The sequence below is a fragment of the Parambassis ranga genome, chromosome 18, assembly GCF_900634625.1.
Source record: "Parambassis ranga chromosome 18, fParRan2.1, whole genome shotgun sequence".
NCBI lineage: Eukaryota > Metazoa > Chordata > Actinopteri > Ambassidae > Parambassis > Parambassis ranga.
Genome location: NC_041038.1, coordinates 2,417,969 through 2,443,951, shown reverse-complemented (window position 1 = coordinate 2,443,951; position 25,983 = coordinate 2,417,969). Strand labels below are relative to the sequence as shown.

General features: G+C 40.8%; 1 protein-coding gene across 2 annotated transcripts; it reads left to right on the top strand.

Annotated features, from left to right (window-relative positions):
- Positions 1 to 8,388: 8,388 nt before the first annotated feature.
- Positions 8,389 to 25,926, top strand: gigyf1a (GRB10 interacting GYF protein 1a). Of its 2 annotated transcripts, none has more exons than XM_028428877.1 (25): positions 8,389 to 8,710; positions 8,807 to 8,870; positions 10,404 to 10,533; positions 10,761 to 10,856; positions 11,044 to 11,161; positions 11,688 to 11,796; positions 12,171 to 12,370; positions 13,153 to 13,382; positions 13,550 to 13,670; positions 13,801 to 13,986; positions 14,453 to 14,607; positions 14,780 to 14,948; positions 15,111 to 15,277; positions 15,733 to 15,833; positions 15,931 to 16,031; positions 16,136 to 16,209; positions 16,291 to 16,425; positions 16,603 to 16,818; positions 16,921 to 17,141; positions 17,284 to 17,441; positions 17,591 to 17,754; positions 18,799 to 18,843; positions 19,126 to 19,270; positions 20,489 to 23,691; positions 23,792 to 25,926. In XM_028428877.1, exons 2-24 carry the CDS (start codon positions 8,836 to 8,838, stop codon positions 20,554 to 20,556), a joined length of 3,144 nt encoding a protein of 1,047 aa, XP_028284678.1. In that variant the 5' UTR covers positions 8,389 to 8,710; positions 8,807 to 8,835; the 3' UTR covers positions 20,557 to 23,691; positions 23,792 to 25,926. The 2 variants fall into 2 exon arrangements, with proteins under 2 accessions (XP_028284678.1, XP_028284677.1); XM_028428876.1 differs by having other exon boundaries at positions 15,111 to 15,334.
- The last annotated feature ends 57 nt before the right edge of the window (positions 25,927 to 25,983 follow it).

Genomic DNA, 25,983 nt, shown 5'->3' with positions numbered 1-25,983 from the left:
CAGATGTTTTCATTGTTTTAAATTGTATTATAAAACACTAATGTTAATATTAGTATTTCGTAAATCAGATCTACAACAACCTTCATTAAAGTGGTATAAGAGAGCAGTTTTTCCTGTGATTTTTTTTCCTTACATTTGGTGTTGTTTCATACTTAATCATCATATAACAACTGAAAATATTTATGCAATTCATGAAATGTGTTTTATTATTTTTCTTAAAAAGACTACCATCTGCATATTTACTAAAGGTACTTGTCAGTCTGCATATGATATTGGTATAATAGCACAGCATGTTTAAACTTTAAAACACTGAATGTTAGTATGAATTGTACATGATATTAAATGATTAAAACATCTGAAGCCATATTACAGTGACTAAAGCATGTAAAGTTCCAGTGTGAATATCTGCAATTCTTCTCTGATCAACCAAGTCAATTTGTTTTAATCAGTTAAAAATATTAATATGTCAATTCATATAGGCTGCTTAAACATAATCACACTATTGTGGGGACTGTAACTGTGGAACCAAAACAGTAATGAGGCTCCCTTTGCTCCATTAGCTCTATTTATCATGATCTTTAGTTAATTCTGTTTCTTCTATTACACCTGGTTTGTTTACACTAGTCTGCACAGTTTCTGTTTAACTTCCTGTTTTATTTTACACAAGGGAGTCCAGTCTTTCTTGTGTATCCTTGTTAGGTAGTGTCTTCTCTCCATTATGAATGCTTTCCCCACCCTAATATGTTTCACCTGCATCTTGTTACCACTTCCTTGTGTATTGAAGTGCTATGCCCAATTATGTCTTCGACCCTGGCATCATTTCCATGTGTGGCCTACTTGTGATCTCTAATGTGCCTTCCGGTGGTTTTCAGATAAGTTTTCATCATCTTAGTTTGTTTATTTGTACTTTGTTTACACGGCAACTCGCCACATTCCCCTTTCTCTTAGCCAGCATAATTCTGACAACCACAAACAAGAATGGCGGCATGGGTTTTGTGTGCATGCATGTATTCTTTTCTAATTTTGGCGTGTTTTTGTGGTAACACTACAGACCTGGCATATATACTATGGACTATGTTTTCAGTGGTTTTTGTTGTGGATACACATTGAAGCATGGATACATGGAATCAAAAACTAGTGATGGTCAAATGAAGCCCCTTTGAATCACTCAGGCTTTCCAGCCTTTTGCTTTATCAAAAGGTTCACTACTCAAGGCCTCAAATGAAACAGTGAATACTGCCATCTGCTGGGCAAATTAACATATGACGGTCATTGCCATAGTACCAAATTTTTCCATTTAATGTCAGAGTAATATCTTGTAGTTTTTTGTATGTCTGCAGAAGAAGGTACACACACCAAATGCAGGAGTGGCATTATTTAACTGACACACACATGCACACAAACACCCACTATTTTACACAACTCACAAACAGGTTTAAAATAAAAGCAAAAAAATATAATCTCACATCAAAGCCCTACAACGGGAAAATAATCTACACTGCTATTTTTCCAAAACTACTGCCTCTACTTCTCCATCTAGTCTCCTGCTACTGCTATTCTTTTATTGCACTGACTGACTGACTATCACTACAACATGCTACATATGCCCCGGGTGGGGGAGCCATGCTAAATTTAGGTGAGCCGCAGCACCAGGTGGGTGCTGCTGTTGTGGTCCTCATCTGTGGGTTCAAGCAGACACTTTTACCAAATGGGCAACTCCTCTTGGGGACCTTGGACCTGCTAGTCCTAATGTAGCAGTGACCACATTTTAGTGTGACTATGTTGGTGGGGTTTTTCTTATATTTTTTGTTGCTATGTTGTTATTTCCCTGTAATCTGTGATTAATCTTCTTTCGTTTTGCTGTACTGGAGCTATGGGGTTACTTCACATCTTCATTCTACTGGATTGTACACACAGCTCCTTGCATTCCACTCAGGTCATGCTGGGAGCTGGCAACAAATTTTAGTCATTGAATCTGGCCCTGTGATGTTTTTTTTTCCTTTTTCGTGTAGTTAAATAAAATTTTAGCGGTACACATTCCTTGCCCTGTGTGTGACTCACACCTGTGTGCCTGTCCGTATTTCCTTGGGTTAAACCTCCACCCAGGTGGTGTCGTCAGCAACCTTTGCTTCTCCCTCCTTCCTGAACACCTGGACACACCTGGGTCCTAATGTCATTGATGAAATTCTGAAAATGGAGAGGTTCAGCACACAAATGTCCATATTAATTGATCATAAACAATGCTACCACAGAAGGAACTTTTCACCAGAGTGATTGTGGTAAACAGTGTCCATTCTAAGAATCCTAAATGGCAACAATAGTTGAAACAAAAAGTAAATGTACTGTCAGTTCATATTTAACAACCCACAACAGTGAAATGTAAGATATTAACAACAATTTGTGCTCACTTTTACCTTTGTCTGCATTCAATTTATTTTTTGAAAAAGAGGTAAAGATGAAAAGAAATGCATGTTACTTTGCTGTCATTATAAAACCACTGTGGTCATCAACAAAATATTGAAGCTTATTGTTATTTTTCTGTGTATTTACTGATATATTCATTACATAGGACAGCATGTTAAAAAAACTTGAAATTTTTTTGTTCTTGTAGTTTTTCCCACATATGAAAACCTTTTATTGTATTTCTGTATGTTCAATATAAAGATTAAAAAAGAACACCCCATTCTACTCTGACTGTATACATGACTGAAAGGTTATATGATGATGATTTATTGTTTTTCCCAAGTGATTAAATAAAGACACAAAATCTGGAGCCTATGAATTTTTTATGTAAAAATATACTGAAGTGAAAGTATAAGATTGCTAGCATGAGCTATTACTGCATGTAAACCTTGTTTACAAGCTATAGCTATTCTTTCTAAATAGCATGCTGGTAGCAGTACCACAATTATTAGCAAGCCCCCTTGCCAATTTTATTGTACACTTCCAGCTAGCTACTTTAATCACTTATGGTGTTAATTGTTGTAAAAAAATATATAGCAATCAGGCATGTAATGATAGATGCACTTCAAATTGAACCATTTGGAATGCTAATGTATTCTGTGTGCACCAAACAATTAATGTCAATTGTTGTACATATTCCAAGTGCATCTCTTTTATCATTTTATAGCATGCTAGGCAGGTTAACTCATAGTTTGAATCCTTCCAAGTTAAAACAACCCACAATTGAGTCGACCCATTTTTCACCCTGCACTCAGTAACTGAAATAACCCAGAAGTGCTTAGTATATATACCAGCAATGCCCCATCACACTGGAACACTGGACAGGTCTCTCCTCTTCTTGTAGGGGTTTTCTGACACACAGCCCTTGTAGAAAATAGTCATGTCACTGTCTATGTCGGTCTGACTCCTCAGGAAAGTCTCCAGAGTCTTTAGTGGTACTTCCACCACAGTGAAGCCACTCGGTTCATTCAGTGCATAACCACCATAACTAGGAAACATGAACCTCACTTCATATGGCGAGTTGCGGTCAAAGTGTGGGCAGCAGTATGCCAGCCACAAATGTTTGGGGATTGTAAGGCGGGCTCTGTTATCTCGCTGGATGGTGGCCCCTGATACAGTCACCCCCGTCACCATGAACGATCTTCCATGGCAGAAGTTGTTGAGTCGTCGACGGATGATATCCAAGTACGGATTCCAAGAGGTGTCCAAGAAATCTGTGATGAGTGGAACTACGTTGGTCAGAGTGTAGGTGGAGGATTTGTCATCTGGTTCTGCTTGGTGCAGGTCGGGATTCAATGGACAGCGTTTATATTCCACAGCATCTGTGTAGTCCTCCAACACAGCCTGGCTGTCCTCAATCAGAGGGGGCCTGACTTCACTAAGAGGAAGCACCCTCATGTTACCAGTCTCGTCATCAGACATGAGCTGCAAGAAGGAAAGGTGGGGTTCATGCACAGGACAAGACATTTAATGGTCAATAGTTAATTTGATTTGACATAAAACTTTAAAACGTACATTGTTTTACACCTAAAAGGTTAACCTGCTTCTAGATAAAGAAACTGTGTCTACCTGAGGCTCATACATCCAGGGCGTGTCCATCCTCCTCCTTCCATCGGACTTCTTAAAGATGTAGGCTGAATAGAGAGGGAGATGTCGACTGCTGTCATACAGTGTGGCATAGCGCAGTTTGTCGGCATACTTCTGGCAGATATTCTTCAGACCAGTCCCTCTGATCCCTGCAGGTGGTGCCTGCATGTAGAAAAAATGTCTGCAGTCTTTGAAGCTGTCTGACACAGTAGCCCTCACCATGTGGGACCCCATCAGCAAAGAGACGGACAGGACGCAGGTGCAGAACAAATGCATTCTCACGCAGCTGGAGTTGCTGGAAAAACAAATTATTTCCTCAGTTACTTCATTGGTGTTGCCTTCACTAATCTAGTAATGACAGTTGGAGACAAACTGAGTATGCAAATCATCAGAGGGCATCTACTGGCTGGAAGGTTTACTTATCTGTTCATGTGACCCAGGCTTTACTGCACAGGTTTCTGTGTTTATTTTTATTTTTTTAATAATAGAATCTTTTTTCTTTATATTTTCAATTGTCATGCCAGCATTGAACTTCCTTTGTATCTATATGTGTGTCTGTCCTGTTACTGTTAATTTTTTGAACATTTTGCCTTAACATGAAAAACTGCTGATATATTTTCTGTATTACATTCCATGAATTAATTTTGAATACTCCAGATGAAAAATGATGAGCAGCAATAATATTTTTCAATAACTCCACACCATTTCTTTATGTATGGCTCAATTTTACACCACACAGCTAAGTGCAGCGGTCACTTCTGTAAATTCAACAGTGCCCTCTAGTGTTTGAACGCTATTACGGCATCCCATAGACTCACTACACATGCTCAGTCCGTATTTACAACTAAACATGCCCTGCTACTCATATAGTTCACTGTAAAGTGTTGCCTATTTCCCAACAATATCTTATTCGGGGGCAGTGCTTATTATAATATAACTTTGCGGAAGTCTGTTTTAATTCAGTCAATACCACCGTCCGCGTGCCCTTAATTACATGCCGAAATTAGCGTCGTGCTTTAGCTTACTTGCTAATTAAACCCGTCCGGTTAAGACGCTGTGCTGTTTAAAAATGCCGTTGCGTGCGGTGCACATCACTGTGCAGGCTGGCAAATAGGGGTGTGTTTGCCCTGCTACAACATTGGTTAGCCGCTTGTCAATGTCCAGTCACGTGGTGTCACACGGACGGCCATGTTTCCGAAACACAAACAACAAGAAGAGCAGCGACTGGGAGCCAGCAGACACATACTGATACGCAGCAGCGACCGTTGGAGGAGAGGGAAAAAATAATAAATAAAATACAGAGCACGACTTTCCGAAAGTAATATTCTGTCGAATGAACAGGTTTACAGTGTTTAAAGAGACCAATGCATACGATATAGTGGCTGTAGACACGGCGTGCAGACAACCAGTCTGGTAGCTATAAACAGTGAAGGTAAGCCATGGTTCCTCTTTGCAGCTTGTCTTTTGCTAGCTGGCTAACGTAGGCTAACAAGCTAACCTCGGGTCTTGCAGTTCGGATGTGTTGGATTTGACTGTTGTAAAATCAGCGTTTTCATTGTGGTGTTTTACTGCTAAAACTAATTTGTTTTTGCTATTGTTTGTTTTGTTTACAACGCTTTAGCATTAGCTTGTAACCAGCGAGTGGAGGTAGTCGTTCGCACATTGGCGGAGCAGGCCGGGGAGTCTGATCCCAACACTCCGCCCCCTCCGCCATCATATTTGGTGTCATTTGAACCTACAAGCCAAGGCCTTTACGATCAACGCATACCTTGTGCTAGGTTAGGTAGCAAGCTAACCGGTCAGCAATTCCGCTTATGCAACAGAAATATGATATTTTACGTCAAATGTTGGTGTAACGGATGATTTATCGTACTTTCTTCCACAAACCGACTTGTAATACTTGGCTTGAAAGACGAACAACGTGTTACTTTATGTGGTTCGCAGCTAGTAATGGAAGCTAACGCGAACTCGAGCTGTTGTGTCTAAATGTTAGCCGTTTTTCAGAGTTAAACAGATTTAAATTTTTCATTTTGTTGCAGTTACTAACTAGATAAGATGAAATGGTTCTTGTCGGACAGATTTAATCTTTGTTTTCTTTGAAATCGTTGACCCGTCACCTTTTGAAGCGAATTTACAAATACTGAAAAGCATAAGAATTTCTCCATTCTGCAAATAGTGCTATTCCAAAATGACCTTGCCTTAGTTTTCTTTGTGCAAAAATATGGCAAAACACTAAATATCTATAGTTTGTTGTCCCCTTGCAGTTAAGTAATGACAGTTTGAAACCAAAATAACTTAAGGCAGGCTAAATATGTGTATAATGGAGTTTTATGTTTTTGTTTCTTGCTGGAATTGCGCAATGCATGGGTTTATTGTAATTGTCATACGTAAATCATAACTATATTTGATTGCTCATATATTGCTAAATAATTACAAATCACTTAATTATAAAACCACGCTTTCTTTGTACATATAGCATAGTTTTAAGACCATACCTAGATATTTATTAGCCATTCTCTTCAGATCTAAATGAGACTTATCAAACCACAGTGGCAAATGTCTTATGAAAAAAGTAGTCATATTATTCTTCCTGCCTACCACAATTTGCCTCTTAATTTACTGTTTAGTTTGACATGCGTTCAGTTTGCAAGTTGAAAGTCTTGCCTCCAGTGGACTACCCCAGAGGGGAAATTAATAATTCATAACCACTCTGTGTTGGAATGTGCAGAAAGCTGGATCTGTCAACACTGATTTTCCAGTTGTCTTAAACACACTTATATTGCAGTATTATCAAGTATCACATTCAATATCTGTTTTGTTTTGCGTTCCATTTTAATTCATGATCAGTTTTGTAAACCACAAATTATACAACTGTGTGATCCCAATGCTAACTGATGCCACTTAGGTATTGGGATGTAGTTTTCCTGCTCTTTACAATATGTAAAATGGCATGTGTGAGTAGTGCTAAATACAGTATAACAGTTATGTCACAGTAACTACATTTCCTAAGAACCCTCGAACAAGAAAGCTATCACGGAAGAGCTTGATGAATTTACTTAGCAGCTGCAATGAAATAGCAATGCAAGTATTTACAATGGCCTGAATTTTTTTTGTCCCTCACCTAACTTTACGTTATTTCCTACAGGCAGCAAACAACTGAAACCTGTTATTCTGGATATTTTTAATAAATTTCCACATGTTTAGACAAAAAATAGTGCAACAATTATTGTGTTAAGATTTAAAAAAAAAAAAAAAAAAAACTACAGCCGATCAGAGATCTGCAAATGGAAGAAATACACAGTGAAAATCACAGTATGCTATCCCAGTGGTCCTAAAATCATATAGCAAGGTGCCCCGCTGTGTTGCAGCATTCTGCACAATGTCGGCAGATAAAGAGGGAGAAAATCACTGCCTGTAATGTCATTTATTTATATTCTCAGGTGATACATGCCATGTCAAGCAGCTTTAAGCAAGTAATTCTCAACTTCTGCAGTGATTTTTGTGATGAAATGGCCAACAAGCTATTTTCTAAAAGAAAAACAGAACTATATGTTTTTGTGTATATTAATTGAAGACATTGGTGTAACTCCTGCAGACTAACTATTGGTTGTCTGGATAATGTTTTAGTTGCCATGGCAGTTGAGAGCTGGTTCAGTACAATACTTACAGAGACTTCTTACATTTATAAAAAGAAAAGAAGTCGCTGCAAATGGCTGAATACTGGACTGTGATGCAGTGGTAGACTTGGAATAAGAATGCTTTTCTCCCAGTTCAGTGTGCTGTAACAGATTGACCAAATTGGGCCAGTACCTATTGGTGAGTCCGTGCTGCATAAGTAGTGTGTCAAAGCTTTACAGCAAAAAATCAAATTCCCTTTCCTTTCCTCTTACCATGTAAAGGGACTACAAAGCTGTGAAAAAGCATCTCACCAGCAGCTAATTCATAAAGTGATGATTCTTGGGAGTTTTGCTTTTAATTGCCGGATGGCTCTGATCACATTCTCATACTCTGTGTGTTTCTGTTTTTTTCCAGTGGTGCAAGGGGAGGAGGACAGGAAATAAAGGAGTCACCTGGAGGGTCTCCGTCAATCCACATTTCAGTTGGAGTGAGAGAAAAAGGCACAGAGGGAAAGACAGAGCGAGAGAGTGAAAGGAAAAGAGGAGTGCGAGTCGCGTCTGCTTTTGGCAGCTGTTCCAGCAGCCTGTTTCATTGTTTTGGCTGTTATTTTGTTCCTGCGTTATCTTTTTGATGAACCTGTTATATTTTTAACTTTAATGTGAGACATAACTGCTGTAAGAAAAAAAGAAAGCAAAAAAAGAGAACATTATTACTAGAGTGTTTTATTTTGTTCCATCATTAATTTCCAAGGTTCTTTTTGTTTCTTTTTTATGTTTAACAACCTTTTTGGCTGTGAGTAGCAGGAGCTTCCATTCTCCAAACTGTTGTCAAAACCCCTTCCTTACTTAGTTAGGACCTGATAACCTGGTATTCCTCAAGCACCCGGAAACTGGCAGCTATTCTCTTTGTGTCTGTGTGTTTGGGGAGCTCTGTGACCACAGCTTAAGCACCACTCAGCCTTCTAGTCACCTAAGCCTAACTAAAGCCAGCCAGCTCTAGCCTGGTCCAGCCCAGTCCAGCCTGCTCCGATTATCTGGACAGGGTAAGTAAGAATATTTATTACTATAGTAATTTGACAACTTGTATTTTGTTCAGGTGAAAACAAAACAGAAAATATTGTTTTTATTTTTTAACTCAGATACTCAGTTCTGTGTGGACGTGAGGAATATGACTGCTGAGACTCTTAACTTCGGCCCAGAATGGTAATTTATATGATTTCCTTCCTTTTGTATGCAGGATGGTTTCAGGGTTATTGAAAGACGTAGTTCATGTCAAAAATAAATGTAATTGCTTTTGTGATTATTACACAGATTTTTGCTTGGTAAATCCTGACTTTAAATTGTAAGATTTGTAATGATTTGCAATGATTTGACAAATTACCGTCTTGACTGTGGCCCTTTTGATTTCCTGTGCAGCAAAAGGAAAGATCAGTGAAATAGACTACACTACATTGTTAATTGCAAACTTTGGTACACCCCAAATCAGCCAAGGTTCATGTCAACAGCAAATATAAAATGTAGGCAGACTAGCAAGAAATTTAACTGGTAAAGCTTTAGGATCATTCTGGATTCGTGATTAGACAGAACAAGCTGTTTAAAAATGTGACCATAATATATTTTAGTCATTTTCATTTGCAGTCACAAAATGTCAGTCTACTTAAAGTTTTAATGTAGGCAATCTCATAGCAGTGTCCATCTCTAACAGCCCGTGACTGCTGTGTGCATTCTTGGTGCTCTGCCAGTTTCATGGAATACTTCCCTCTTTACACATCTGCAGCTGCTTTCCTCTCAGTTGCCCTTCTTACCCATTTTTATCCTTGCACTCTTTAGACAAAGCCACAGAGTGGCCAGTTCATGTGCTCACCACATATAGCCGTCTGGCCAGAATGTTTACAAGCCTTTAGCATTACAACATTATTTAGACCATTTGAGGTTTGCTTGGCTGTAGAGTCTGCAAGTATATTAGTCATTGTGGTAGAATTCAAAGTGAAGACAATCTGCCAAACTTTCAGACTTGTGTGATGTTTCCTTTGTCAGACCCTTGTAGGAGATTATGTATGTATATATTTGTGTGGGAGTTGTTCTAGATCTAATTGCTGCTGATTAGAAAAGTGAACTGCATATTATATATCATTACTGGTATTGTGCATACTAGCTTAATTGATACTGCATGCTACCAACTGGTAGCATGCAGTATCAATTATCATTATGCCTTTCTTTACCTTTTACACCCCACCCACCTCTACATCTTTGAGTTGCATATGGTTTTGATGTGGGGCTGTGAATCAATGACACACTTTGTAGCAGCATGTGAATGGAGCCATTGTTAAACAGCAGGCCTTGGAAGCTGGCCTGCTAGTAATAGCTTTTTAAAATGAAATCTTGAGATTGGAAAGCTAATATATCACCTCTGTTTGGCCAAGTGTATTCAGGAGGACCTGCGTAGGAGGAATGCTGATTTGTTACAGAACATTTGCTAAATTCTTTTTTTCCTCTGTTGCAAGATGGATGCTACTAGATATTTTCTTTCTAATGCAGATTACAAGGAATTCTTTTCAAGGTTACGCAATAGCACTTTGTATTCTTAGAATTTACAATTAGTTTTGTAACAGGTATTTTTTTGGTTGAAGAAAATGATTAGCTTGAAGGTCATATACTGACCAGTCGCTTTGATTACTGAGAAATATTAGTGTATAAAATATCCTAATTATTTCTTCTGTACTCTTCCTGGCACAGGCTTCGTGCACTGTCCAGTGGGGGGAGTGTGACGTCCCCCCCTCCTTCCCCCGCCATGCCAAAGTACAAGCTGGCCGAGTACCGCTACGGCCGAGAGGAGATGTTAGCACTTTATGTCAAAGACAACAAGGTAAGAAAAAAAGACGGCATTCTCTTTGTTGGTTTATTGTTGCAAAATGTTGCTAAGAATGAATGATCAAGCGCTTTCTAACTACTGTATATGTGCTGTGTATTGTTTTAAACTCTCTCAGCCTCTATTTGCATTGCAAATACTACCAACCTCCAACTTAATATGCTAGAGTTTGTTTCAGTCTTTTTTTTCTTTTAGACTTATGCACCCACTGTGATTGTTTGTAGGTCCCAGAGGACATGCAGGATAAGGAGTTTGCTGCTATTTTGCAAGAAGAGCCCATGCAGCCACTGGCACTGGTGCCTCTCACCGAGGAGGAGCAGGTCTGCCACAACCACATTCTTACAGATGCACTGATGCTTGCTATGGGTGAACTGTTTTCACCCCATGTGGTGTCTTACCTCGATACAACCCCAGTTCTGAATTAAACTGCTCTGTGTGTTGACAGATATGCCTGTAAGATCACATTCCTAAAATTCCTCTCTTTTGCTCTCTCCACTCACTTTGTAGAGAAACTTCTCCATGTCTGTGAACAGTGTGGCGGTGCTGAGGCTCATGGGAAAAGGGGTGGGCGGGGCTGCCCCAGCTGGAGGGGTCCGTGGACGAGGGGCCACACGAGGAGGTCGAGGTAAAGGGAAAAAATGAGGAAAAAGTAACAAATATAAGCGCTGATTCTTTCTGAGTGCACTTGTGATGAATTCACAATCACTTAAACTTAAGCGACAAGTCCAGCAACAACAGAATGCTGCCTAAAACCTTTGGCTGAAACTACACTGGCTGTTATCCAAGCAAAGTAAAACAATGTCTTTAAGGCAGCTACTTAAGTGTTTATTTCCCCTCTTTCTTCCACCATCTTGATGCAGCACATTTCCTCTTGGCCTGTCCTAAATAGTCTTCTTTTGTCTGACCACACCTGTGTAAAACCAGCAGGCTTATACACCCACCTTGTCCATACACAGCACTCCACACATGCTAATGTACACACTGGTTCAGAACAACCAAGGAAACAACTTAAAAGAATGATGATGTGAGGGTTCCATACTTTGTGTGGATGTGTTAATGCGTGTGACTGCCTGCAAGTAGAAGTCATCTTAGCTGGTGTTATTTTCTTACATTTAAGTGCATACAACAGCTCATTATCTGTGTGTAAACAGGTCGAGGTCGTGGTGAAGGTGGATTCTACCAAAGAAGTATTGAAGATGCGGAGGTTGGTTTTGGTCGTAGCGTCCGAGAAATACACCGCAGCCAGAGCTGGGATGACCGGTAAGGAAAAATAACAACACACAATACCTGCGCTTTCAAAAATGTCCTTGAAAAATGTTAGGTCATGACTTCCAAGCGCTCAACTGCACAATTAAAGCCTATATTGTTGTTGCTGAGTGAAGCTGTCACCCACTGTAATCTGTTCCAGAATTTTTGAATGTTTTTGCTTAAGTGTGGTGGTTTATCTCCCCTCTGCATGTATCATCTGTGATCTTCTTAAATGCAAGTGAATTTATGTACTAGTTCTCCACAGTTTTTATCCATGGATATGTGATTAGTATCTGTGGTAGTGTGATGCATGTTTTGGACTTTGTTTTCCCCACCTTATCATTTTAAATGGTATAATTTTCTCTTCATTTCCTTTCTTTTCTCAGGGGTGAGCGTCGATTTGAGAAACCATTGCGGCGGGAGGTGGGGCGCCCTGGCTTTGAAGAAACTGGAGTTCCCGTGGGTCCAGGGAGGAAGGAGTACACAAGGGCTGACAGCGATAACTGGCGCACCCTCCGAGAGGAACAGGAGGAAGACGAGGGGGAACCAGGCAGCAACTGGAGACTCGCTGGACCCCGCAGGGATGGTATGATAAAAAGCAAATATTTATTTATTGTACTACTCCTTCAAACTATGAAACAAGCTGCAGATTAAAAAAAAGACAGCAACTTTATTTGCCTTTAAAAATGCATGATGGGCAATCAACATACATTTTGCTATGCAATTCAGCAGCTTTGATGCAATACTTCAAAAGGGTTTCATTAAACCAGTGATTAAAAGGATTTAACACTCTGCCTTGGTAAAACAACCGGATATGTGGCCAACATGGATAAATCTGTTAATACTAAATGTTTCATCATAATGTTTTAAATACATAGATTAGACCTGGAGCACATCAGCCAGTAAACTAGCCTGTTTTGTTGTTAATTAATAATCTAATAAAGACTTTAAATGAAATATGAAGACAGGTGTCCCTATTTAGAGTCCAATCCTCCAACATTAGATTATAACACTTTAGTTGGAGAAGGAAATTAAAAAGCATTGTATATACCACAAGCCTGGTCATCAGTGATTTACATTATTATGCATTCTGTGATTTGTTAAGTAATGTGTCTGGCAGCATCCATTTTAAGGTTGGTACACTGACATCTTGTGGCAGAAAAGGAATCTTACAAGATACAGTTGGGTTTAACTTAAAACAGCACTTGGAAGTGTCAGTTCTAACAGATTACCTTGCCTTTTATTATTACTAGGCCAAAGCCTAACTACATGGCTGCCTTTATCTTGTAAAACCTTTTTTTTCCCTTTGTAGTAGCACCCTGCTTAGTGCTACAGTTTTGAACTGACAGTGGTTCATTTCTGTTTCAGATGGTGGTCCTCGCTCAGCAGGCTGGCGGGACCACAGTGGTCCTGGTGAAAATCGGCGGAGGAAGTTTGATTTCGACTTCCGAGACTCTGAGGGTCATGGTGGTGGCCGCAGACGTGCCGGCAGTGAAGGTCTGGAGGATGACAGGGACGGCCTTCCTGAGTGGTGTACTGATGAAGAGGATGGAGAGATGGGGACTTTTGACTCCTCTGGAGCTTTCATGCCAATGAAAGTGTGTAAAAAAAAAAAATTAAAAAAAAATCTTGTTTGATTATTATTATTTATATGTTTGTAACATATTATATATGTTTGTAACATTATGTTTGTAATGTAATTATTTTATTTCTGTCACACTCACATTTTTTTCTCTTGGGTCTCCCCTTTGTATACCTGTATTAGAAGGGGGGCAAGGAGACAATCCTGGAGGAAGAGTTGGAGTTTAAGGGAATAGAGGAGGAGGAGGAAGAGGAGAGCCTTGCTGACACAGAGCGGAGCAGTGCAGAAGGAGACAACGACAAGGGTGAGACTTAATCCTTGAACTTTGTTCTCTCCAGTTTATCCTAATCATATTCTCAAGGTGAATTAAGTTACAGTGATTGTGGCATCCTACTTCAAGTTTTTTCTTCCTTTTCTCACTCCTGGCCTCACAGAGGGCAAAGAAGCAATCTCTGCTGTAATGGATAGCGAGATGAAACCAACATCACCCTCCTCTTCTCCTCCAGCCCATACCAGCCCCCCATCGCTGGAGTCCAAACCTAGCATTGCTAGTCAAGTGGTGGATAACACTCAGCTGAGCAACAGCCACTCTGTCAAGATCAATAGCGCGCCTGGTGAAGGTAGGTTTTGTTAAAAGTATTTCACTGAGGTCTGTGTAGACCATTCTGTCAACAGTAATAATTTGCAGACCTACCCTCTCTTCTTCACTGTCCAAACTTTTTTTTATTGTGCAAAACATGTAGTTTTTAACATTAAAGTCCTTTATATGATGCTTCAGGTGACTTGTCCTAAATCTGTCTTGCATTCAGCCTTTTTAGTCACACGACAGTGTGTGTGCATGATTATGTGAGCGGGAGAGAGAGGAAATCTGGCCACATTGATATTTGGTTTTGATATAGAATATTTTTAGCCACAGTCATTTAATATCTTGTTTACTGGACGTTTTCTTCCTGCTCTTTTAAACAGAGAGCTAGTAGGTGGCTCCTCCACTCACATTCAACATCACTATCCCACAAATGGAAATACTAAAAATAGGACCCATTGTTTTACTCATGTTTCTTGTTATTGTTGTTGTTTTTGTGTCAGACATAGTTGCTGTTGTAGGCTCTAAGGCCCAGCATAGCCCCAGCACCACCGCCTCTTCAAATCTGCCCCCGCCACCCCCGTCCTCTACTGCTCCGCTCCTTCCTGCATCTGGAGGAGACACTGAGGACGATGAAGGCATGAAACACATGCAGCAGGTAGAACTATCAACATGATTTTGTCTAACTCACTTGACCAGGACTGAAACTATGTGTGAGACCATAACTATAGATTAATGCACTGTATTCTTGTGAACCATGCAATTTAGAAATGGAGTTGTAGCCTGTTTATATACTGAATAAATAATGAAGCTGTTGCATATTTGTGTAGGAGGCAGAAAAGATGGTGGCATCTCTGCAAGATACCTCTTTGGAGGAGGAGTGTTTCACACAAGCTCTGCAGCAGCACCAGGAGACCAGGAACACAGCAGCTGCTCTGCCGTTAACTCACGAGGCTGCCATGAAGTGGTTCTACAAGGACCCCCAGGGAGAGATCCAGGGTACACTCTAATATAGCGAATTTTACTGCATTTACATATACAAATATTGTAGTGCTTTGCTGAATCACAGCAATGTACAGTCAGAATTATTTAACAGATAGAAAGTATCAGCTCAGTTCTCTTCTGTTTTGGAAATATGTTTCTGTTCTACCCACTGACCAGGTCCATTCACCACGGTGGAAATGTGCGAGTGGTTTCAGGCTGGCTACTTTACCATGACCCTGCTGGTGAAGCGGGGCTGTGATGAGGGCTTCCAACCCCTGGGGGATGTCATCAAGATGTGGGGCCGAGTGCCATTCGCCCCAGGGCCCTCCCCGCCGCCCCTGCTGGTGAGACAGCTACCATCAACGCAGCGCCCGCAGCCCAACCGGGGGCCCGCCGGGACTGTGAGTCAAAGCTCAGCCAACCTAGAGGATGGGGAGGGGTGGATGCAAATGAGAATGCCTATTCTGTCTGACTGTTCTACTAGAAAGCTAAATTCAAATAAGGTCAAAAGAAAACATGAGGAGTTACTGCACACTTAATTCTATAGACATTCTGGTGGATAAATACCTTTTTAAAGCAAAATATGACCAGTTTTATATAATACATTACAAAATTTAATCATGTGTCTTTGCATCTGTATGTGTCTGAGTTTTAGACAGTTTACATTTTTCTTTAACATCCAGTTGACAAGATGTTAACATCTTGAAATGCAATTGGGTCCACAAACCTTCAATAGATTTAGTTGCAGTTGTTATGGTATTTGTGTTTGAGGATTTTTTTTGGTGACCCCTTTTTTCAGGGAAACCTGGACCAGGAGCGCCTGAAAAAGCAACAGGAGCTGGCAGCAGCAGCTCTTTATCAGCAGCTCCAACAGCAGCAGCTATTCCAGCTCATTAACAGGTGAGCATAGAAGGTCCAGATTAATCTGACTGCCTGATCAGAGTAAATGACAACTTTGGACTTAAATTGACACATTGGGTTGTGCATTGTTCCCCAGGTGCAGTGAGCAGGGTATGATGCCTTCGATGAACAGGTCGATGTCAGTGCCAGATACAGGGTCCATGTGGGACATGCATACCTCAGCTTCACAGCCATCAGGTACAATAAGGAGTGCTGCTATTTACAACATATTAACATATTAACATTAACATATAAAAGGACAACTACTACAACTAAAATAAGCTGATTTTATATCCATATAGGCGGTGAAGCCAGTCTTTGGGACATAACAATGAATCCTTCTACTCAGGGTCCAACTCTCGAACAGCTTCAGAAGGTGAGAGTCTGGTGCTCAAAATGAATTGTTCCTGTATACAGTGTTACTAATTCAGTTCATTTGATTATGTATTTCCTTCAGCTCCAGCAGGAGAGGCGAGACGCTGAACTCAGGGCGAAGCACGAGGAGGAAGAGCGTAAGCGAAGGGAGGAGAAGAGGAGGCAACAGGAGGAGCAGAAAAGGAGGGAAGAGGAGGAACTCTTCAGACGCAAACAGGTGAGATGAAGGAAATGTCTTACATATTCTATGAACAAGTAAATGTTTATTACGTTACAGCATGGGTCATTAAACCTGAAATGGGGTTAGTTTTGCTCAAGTATTTGTGACTCGGAGGGTCTTTAAATGCAGTGGCACATTTATTAACATGATGCCCTCTGTCATGTCTTCCTCTAGTGTCGCCAGCAGCAAGAACTGATCATGAAATTGCTGCAGCAGGCTCCTCAGCAGCAGGGACCTGGGGTAGGCAGCTCAGGTTGGAGTGGAGCTTCTTCCTCTGGGCATAGTAAGTCTGCAAAGACCCCGGCTTTAGCTTTGATGGAAATGCAGCAGGAGGCTGAGAGGCTTCTGAAGCAGCAGCAGCAACAGAGAGCCCAGCAGCAGAGAGACCGCGTAAGTTTTAATTATACAGTTAATATTTCTATTAATGAAATGTCTAATAGAAACTACTATTGGCCATTCCTTTACCTTGATTTTCTCTTCCCCCTCCCCCAGCACTCTGGTATGTCCATGGGGAGTTCCTCTATGGGCGGACAGTGGGTGGATGGGGTTGGCATGTGGGGCGGGCCTGGCGGTTTGGAGGGCAAGAGTAGTAGTGGAGGGTCTTCAGGCAGCATGGGCATGTGGGATGAGGCTGTAAAAAACCAAGGCAGCCTGCGTGGAAACAGCAACAACAACATGGGCTTGAAAAACAGCCGCAGCAGCCCGTCTCTTAGGTATGTCATTTTACAATGTAATATTGGTTTTCTAGATTAAACAGATCTGTATGTGTCTTTGCTTTATGCCAAATGTCTCAAATAAAAATGCAACCCATATTTATATGTGCATGTCTCAATCATTAATGTATGTCCTTTACAGCGATCAGTATATGATGCGTCGTAAGCGGACGGAGGAGGAGGAGAAGCTGCTGAAGCTGCTGCAGGGCATGAAGCCACAGGATGGCTTCACCACCTGGTGTGAACAGATGCTGCATGCTCTCAACACCTCTGCCAACAACTCTTCCTCCTCTCTGGATGGTAAGCTGCTCAACATTTACACATTTAGCAATGTCAGCGGTGTGTAGGATTTATCCTCAATTAAGACTTCTAATTACTATGAGGCACAATAGAACTTAAATACACCCACAGTCTCATTATTGCTAATGTTAAACTATGTCTTTATGAAGTTGCCACCATTGTGGCATACCTGAAGGAGGTGGAGTCTCCCTATGCAGTGCTGGATTTCATCCGGTCCTACCTAGGGGACACAGTGGAAGCCAAAGAGTTCGCCAAACAGTTTCTGGAGCGACGTGCCAAACAGAAAGCCAACCAACAGAGACAGCAGCAACAGGTAGACCTGAGCTCAATGCATTTTTTAAGGGGGTAAAGCATGCAAATGCCCCAATTATGTGCCTTTAGTGTATCTAGAAACTCAGAATATGAGACAAGACCACCCCCTTATTTCGTTTCCTTCTCTAGCATTACATCAGTAGGGGATAAGTTCATATATTTCAAATGTGGCACGCTTGTGCATTCTGTTGGTTCTCCTGCGTTGTTTTTACTGTGATAGCAGGAAAGGCCCTTGTCCAGAAAGGTGTGTGGACTGCAGCAGCTCATTTAAAGCTATAGTTAGTATAGTTGGTTGTTTGAGGGAGGGAGAGGATATTTGTTTTTTTGCTTCGGTGATCTTCTTAAACTCTTCATATTGTTGTTTGTGGTGCTGCTTCAAATGTGCGATGAAGTTGGTCGTATTAAACTTCCTTGCCTCTGTGCCTCCTCGGGAAATGTGAGCATGACAAGTTTTGCACGTAGCTGCAATGTCTTTGTCCAACTATAAGGAAAAATACTGCCACACAGCCTCCTTGCTACAGTCGCACACGTACACACACTTGTTGTGATCACGTGATCTCTACATGCTGAAGCTGGGCGCTTTTCTTCTTCAGTGGGCGGCAGCAACGGGTGCACTACCGCCAACTACTGTGATGGAGTGTGAAGCGTCACCTACTTTTATCAGAGCGTTGATATCGGAGATTTAGGATGCCTTCCGATAAAATCCGATATTTGTTTTTTGGCTGATATCGGACAGACATCCGATATCAATATCGGATCGGGACAGCCCTAGATGACTGTCTGGAATAATATATCCTGTCTCCTGGTGTTTAATGTGCACGTCGAGCCACTGTAATGCCGTGATCAATACTGGGATTAATTTCTTAATATGCAGGCATCACCACCTTTTGTTGTTTGCCAGCTGCTCATCAAAACTGTCCATAGTCGATGAACTTTCTCCATTTTAGAATGGCAAATGTCATAAATACAATAGTTAATCATACAGAAGGTTAATGAGTATGAATGGTATACTGTGGTTATAATTCTTGTTCTGTTTTTGCCCTAGTTATCAAAGGAAGTGGCTGGATTGAACATGAACTTCCCTCTGCAGGTAAATGCAAATGTGTCTCTGAACTGTACATACAAACAGTAGTAGTTGTTAGGGGAAAAACAGTGCCTTGCATTTGTATGGTTTGCACATTTTGTACATGATTCATGGAGACACACAGCAACTGGGAGAAGCAAATGGAGTAGTTGCTGGATGCACTGACAAGAGAGGGCAGTCATTTCTTCATAAAACCTTCTGGATTCTACTGGCTCAATATTTAGATAGAAAAATATTTGACGTTTGTTTTCCATGTGTATGATCATCTTCATTCTCTCTTTTTTGAAGGACTCAATGCGAGGTATGAATCCAAGCACTCTGCAGTCCATGTTTCAGGCCAACCATATGGGCAAGGCTGGTCTCTATGATAACCAGGGGGGAAAGATGAAGAAGAAACAACCCATGATGCTGCACTCTGACCCCAGCATCTTAGGTATGTAACCCCACCAGAGTGACATTCATTCATTACTTTTTAAACCGCTTGGACCCAGCGTAGCATTGTGATTATACAAAACATAAGATAACACCAGCTGAACACGTCTGCATCAAACAAAGACCGAATGCAGAAAGTCCTGCATTTTCCTCACTATTTATTTGTGCCCCATCTAAGTAATGAGTGAGCAGTGTTAGAGAGGCTTCTGTATAAAGTTTATGTAGATACCTGTCTATAGCCTTTCGAGCTTTTAAAGCTGGATCCATACTCCACGAGAACAGAGAACTCCCTCCCTCCGACATTACACCCACAAAATGACGTCATTTTTCTCTCTGACTGCCCGTTGTGCAGCTCTCTCGGACACATGGCCCGGGCAGAACTTTTTCTCTCAAGGCTGTGCGTCAACCATACTGTGATTGGTCGGAATTTATTGTGGGCGTGATGAATGTGGTGAAGCGCAGGTGCAGAACACACAGACAGAAGGAGGAAGTACAGCGACGATGGACAGTTTAGATGAGCATCTGGCAAACAGCTCCTGGAAGGAGAAACACGGCGCACAGAGGAACGTGTCTGTCCAAAGGTGGCGATAAAAATTAATCCCAGTATTGATCACGGCATTACAGAGGCTGGACTCGCACATTAAACACCGGGAGATGAGACGTATTATTGCAGACAATCATCCACACGTTCACAGAATTCAACTCACACAGACCAGAGGTCTGCTACAGTCAGCTACACTAACCTTCTATCTATAGTCATGCTATACGCCTTCTTCCCTGAGCATTATCGGCCAGGTAACCACGTCTGTGCACACAATTTGCAATACAACTGCATTGTCAACCTTTTGTGTGTGACGTGTGCTGCGTAGGAGGGCCGTATGCACACACTTCTCGCAGAGTATGGTACCTCCGTGCCGAAACGAACTATTTTTTTTTTACTCTTACCACCCGTGGAGCGAGTTCTCTGTTTTCTGTTCTCATGGAGTATGGAACAGCCTTAAGTGTAAACCCATGTTACTTAGCTTGGATTTTCTTTTATGCAGCAGTCCACAAACTGGTCAGAAATTTCATACATTTCCAAAACTGAGGCCTCCTTTTTATATAATTATAATTATTTTTGGTTTATCTTTATTCACTTTATTACACAGTGTAAGCTAGCCTCTATCTTCCACTGATCTTTCTCTACTCTCTGCCCTCCTTGCCCTCCTCCTCCCTGCAGGGTACTCATTCCACAACACGGGCGACTGTCTGAGCCTGAATGAGATGGAGATGGTGGAGGATTACTGATGTGACGCAGCGCAGCAGCAATAGCTACCTGAGGCCTTCTGTCTTTTTAATCAGACAAACCTGATGACGAATGTGCACTGCTGGGGGAACCAGGGGGTGGGGGAGGGAGGCGTTGGGAAGGGGGCAAACATAAGGGGAGGTGCAGGGTGGAGGCGCCTTAGATCTGCGCCTCCCACTCTACCTTTCCCTCTGGATGGGGGGAAAAGGGCTCCCTGCTGCACCAGTTGATCACTAGAGCAGGGGAGAGGGGGGTGAGGTGAGGTGAGTTTAAAAGGAAGATGGGTATCCTCTGGCACTCAAAAGATTAAGCACCTTATACTGAACTAATGCACTTTATTGAGATGGGATTTGAATAGTTTTTTTTCATATGTGTGTATGTGTGTGCTCGGAATCAGCGCGCATACAGTGTGTGTGTACATACACATCTGTGTGCATGCGCGTTGGAACTGGAAGGAGCGGTGAAACAGTCAGTCGGGGGTGAATGGTCAGGCTGTTAGGTTTTCAGGGGGACCTTTAGTTGAAACCTTATCAGAGAGCAAATCCTTTCTCAAAAGACAAACACTGTTGATATTTCTCTTGTTTAGATTTTTTTACGTTTATATAAAAAGTAAAGCTATTGAAAAATGGATTATAAAAAACTTGAAGATTTGCACTTGCCTAAAAAAAGACATAACAAAAACACAAAAAAAACAAAAAAACAAATGGGGTTAGTTATAGAAGTGAATATTTTTGTGAATGTGTATGGGTGAGTGAGAGTGCGTGGCTGATGTGTGATGGATGGTTTGTGTCAGTAATATACAGTCTGCACAATGTTTTTTTTTTTTTCTTTTGTTGCTCACCAAGATGTATGAAACATAAGAGGCCATTTTGTCTTTTTTGTTCAGATGGTAATTTTGTATTCTCATGTTTAGGGAGTGTGTGTGTATGTATGTGTCTCCCTTTCCAAATAGGGGCTTGATCTGTATGTTTTGAGTGTGACTGAATGAGAGAGAAAGGGGCAATTGCACAACACATCCTTTCTCTCACCAGCTCTTCATCCCAATATAAAAAAATAGAAATACATACATTTGTAAATGTTAGCTTTGCTCTCATTACATGACCACCACTAGTTTATTTCCCTTAGCTTCTCCGTTTGTAGCCTGAAAGGACTAGCAGACGTGGCGAATCATGAGGGACATTACTGTGTGTGCATCTGAATGAGATTTTGTTGGTGTGTTTTTTTTCCAGAGTACATGTTCATTTACTGTTCATAGAAATGAGTTAAAACTACAGGTACTCATTTTGAAAACATGTGCTTTTTTTGTATGTGTATGAATGCACATTTGTGCCTAAGAACTTTGATAGGGTGCATGGCCATTGAGACATTAACTCTTTTTTGAGAGTGAGTGTGATGTGTGTCAGTGCTCAGCACAGTGTATGTATGTTCATATCGTAAATATTTCTAGTTGAGTCTAGGGGTGATCCATCAGAAGGTTAGTCCAGTCTGTTTTCCTGGGGTGTGATCACGTTGCCTTTTGTCAGCTCTCGAACTTGTGAATGAAAGGTGTCGAGTTTCTGACTCTGAAAAAAAAAAATACAGCATCTTAATGTGCACGTGCACAGGACGGTGCATGAAATGTTAGCATATTGTGTTACTTATTCGTTGTTGCAATTTGATAATGACGAGTTTTCTTTTTTTAAATGAAAAATATATATGAATATATACATTATATACAAAGTTTAAAAAAGTATTTGGACTAAGAAAATGAGCACTTGGGGCTGCTATTTTTTGTTGTGTTTTTTTTTTCTTTCTTTTTTTCCTTAATTTGTTTTTCAGTTTTTTTGTTTCATTTTTGCCATGTGAAGTGTGTATTATTTCTTTCTTAAGAAAATATTGAATGTATTCCAAAAAAATGACAAGAAACCCGTGCTGATACCGGATTTTTTTTCCTCAGAAGATTTCAAAAATGGAAACAAAACACAAAAAAGCTTCAAAGAATTTTGCGAGGTCTCTTTTTTTCATTTATACAGTGGAGAAGGAAAAAAAGTCGGGATGGATACAGTTAAACACACTGCCTCTACAATCCTGGTCGTACAAATGGTGACTAAGAATTAAATGAAAGGACTCTTTTTATTCCATACTGGAGCTTTGGTTGTTTACAAACCACATGGATATCTGTGGGTGCAGTTTTTTTGTTTTTGTTTTTTTGTTTTTTTTTTTTTACATTTTTTCTTCCCACATAAGACGGGTGGTGTTTGCAAGTGCGCTTCTGCCATATGGACATTGAGTGGTGTGAGGGTTATTTTTATTTTTTTTGGAGGAAGAGTGGTAGGCATCACAACAACATGGACAAGATCCTCTAATTGGACCTTTGTTTGTGGGTCCTGAGACTTGATGATCAACCACGGAGCAGAGGCGGGAGGGGGGAAAAATCAAGGATGGGCTCTGTTTGTGGAAAACGGAGTGCAGGGCTGCTTAACCCAGGAGGGAACTGAGAGGGCAATATGAGTACACGTGGTTAGTGCACTTGTCTTCACCTCAACCCTCATAAGCCCTCACCAACTCACCTATGCACTTTTGTTCATTCAAGCTGTGAGGTACAATTCTGGGGATGGGAGCACAATTACAACAGGAGGATTGCTAAGACTTTTGAAAAAGTCACTGAAAAGATTCCCAAACTGAAATACGAGACTGGAGAAGTGCGTCTTCTCTCACCTCCTGTATATAACCATATTTTTGTATTAACTTTCAGAGTAGAAAGAAAATTTGCAAATGGATGAAGGAAAATTCATAAGACGCTGATTCTACAGAGTGAATGTTCTTCAAGAAAACCAATCTTTTTTGATTCTAGTTTGAGATAGACTCGCATTGAGTTTCCTTTAGTTTTGCTTGTAACCCTGAAATAATGGGGGACGGAATGAAAAACCACATGGACAGATTTGTTGGGACATGCTACAGTGGCTCCAAGACTGATTTTAAAAATGGATGTTGCAGTGGCTACAAAGAGCCCCATTAGTGTTTGATCAACACCCACAGTCAAGAGGCAGACATGGATTTCATGAGCTGTTGGCAAGGATGCTTCCACTTGGCTCCCTAACCTGATGACTGCCTTGAGAGCTGTGGAGTGACCACAGGAAGAAAGGTGCTTGGCACTGGTAAGACCTTTACTTTTGTAATGTGACGCATTTTACAGCTACATTTTACAGTGTTTTCAATAGGATTGTTCATTGATGATTCCTTTCTGCCTTCTCACAGGAGTCTGGCTGTGCTTCATTTGCTGCCCTCTGCAATGAGGATCTAATCTACAGCCAGCCCATGAACCAGTTTACCCTAAACCTGTCCTTTTGAACTTTAATCCCGAAGAAACTTTTCTTGACCTCGGACAGGGCAGACCATTGGCATTATCAGTTGGAAAGTTTCCAGATGAAGTTACAGGTTTATCGACCCCTCCGTTTCAGAAGGGTATGTGATTTCATCATGCTCTCTTCAGTGAGGAAGAGGATAGAACGTCATTGCCCGGATGCCATCATCTACCCCGGCCTGAAACTCTTGAGGTGGTTGTGTAGAGGTCCTCTAACCCCTGGGACAGAAGACCTGCCCTGATGGTCGGAGATGGAGCGAGGGAATACGTTATAGCAGACATGGCTGGATTACATCTCAGCCACCGGTAATCCCTGCAGCTGTGGAACTGGATAAACTGAAAGAATTGTACAAAAAAAAGACTTTGACGCAACACAAACACAGAACTACATGCCACATAGATTCTAGAGCGCAAAAGGAGCAGCAGACACACTACATGTACACAGCAAAAGATACATTGGCTTTCCTCTGGAACCATGTCTGCACACATAACAGGGATACATCAATATCAGAGCTCACAAAGACACACAAGCATCAATGCTCATCAATACAAATGCTGAGCTTTGTAAATAATGTAAAACTTTGTGTTTTGATTTTTCTCATAGTGAGTTTTGCTCTGTTCAACATGCCTTAAATTGTATAGTCTTGAATGGCTAACTGAAAATGTTCTCAAACAAAGACTTTTAGGTTGGAAACCACCTTGTTAACTGTACTCTAAGGAAAGGAGGTTTCAACAAGACTGTTTTCTGTTGGCTAGCAGAATTGTCCTGTAAAAACCTGCTAAATATACATCGGATCACCTTTAAAGTAACCAGTTAACTACAGAATAGAGCAGTGTTTTCGATTGATCTCATTTTCCTGGTGGTTGGCTTTTTGTTGCCCTTTTTTGTTTTAATTAAGATGAAGAGTTGATCAGAGTTCCTGTTTATATTATTGCTGAAGTTGCAGGCTTAATAAAGGGCTGAAGTCTGTACTGTGTGCAGCTGAGCTGACTGGGTAGGTTGTAGAGAATCACAGACTTGTTGCTGTATCTAAACTGTTGGATTTACAGCTGCAAGCAGAACTGAACCAGAGTGAGTTACTGCGTTTATTTTTTTACACTCCCGTGGAAGGTAAAAGGTACTTTTTTCAGTTTTAAGATGACAGCTCAGTATGATTGTGATTGTGAGGACAATGGCATAATTTATGAGTATTTGTGGATTTTGACACTGAAACCATGAGGTGGATCTGAATTTGGCTGTGAGTAGATGAGGAAATGACCAGTTTTTTGTGCATCTGAATCTAGAAGGAAGTCTTGGACAGGTCTTGTTCAGTGTATATATTCAAACCAGATTTGAGAGATTTTAGTCGATTCATAATGTATCCTTAATTGAACAATGTGCAGTTTTTAATCCTGAATTTAATACCATCAGCATAGATTTATGACACACTTGAATTGGCTGAGGTTTTGGAGGCATATTTATCTGTTATAGATTAAAGTAGCTGCGGTATGCTTCTGTATGTCAAAAAATTTGAATAGTACTGAATGGTTAGTGTACTTAAAATTGTTGCAATCACTTGCCGCGACAGGAATTGACTTCAAAGATATGAGGTTGCGATCAATTATCCTATTTGTGAACCTATGTTAGACATTTTTAAAGGCTGATATTGTGTGTGTGGCAGGAATAGTTTGTTGATCTGTTTTACTGCACTACAAAAGCTTTTATGATTGGATAAACTGCAGTATTGTCAAAAAGTCCAGCTTGATTTGTTGCAGCCTTTGTTGCAGGATCCTGTCACTTCCTGGCCTGTGTCTGCTTGATCATCATGGTGGTTCTTTGCACCTGCACTTCTAACCCTAGTGAAAAAAAAATATATATCTAAACCCAGTCAGCTCAGCTTCTTTGCTTAATAAGTCTTTGAATGTTGTTTAAAATAACAGCATACATGTAATGACAAATTTTGGAAAAGAACAACTGAAAGATGTGTAAATAGTTTGGCTTTTGTTTGAAGAACAAAATAAATACTAAATAAATAGCATTTAGCTGTGACTGACTCTATCTTTATTATGTCTGAAGCGTGTGTGTGAATGAGAAGATTCTATTAAC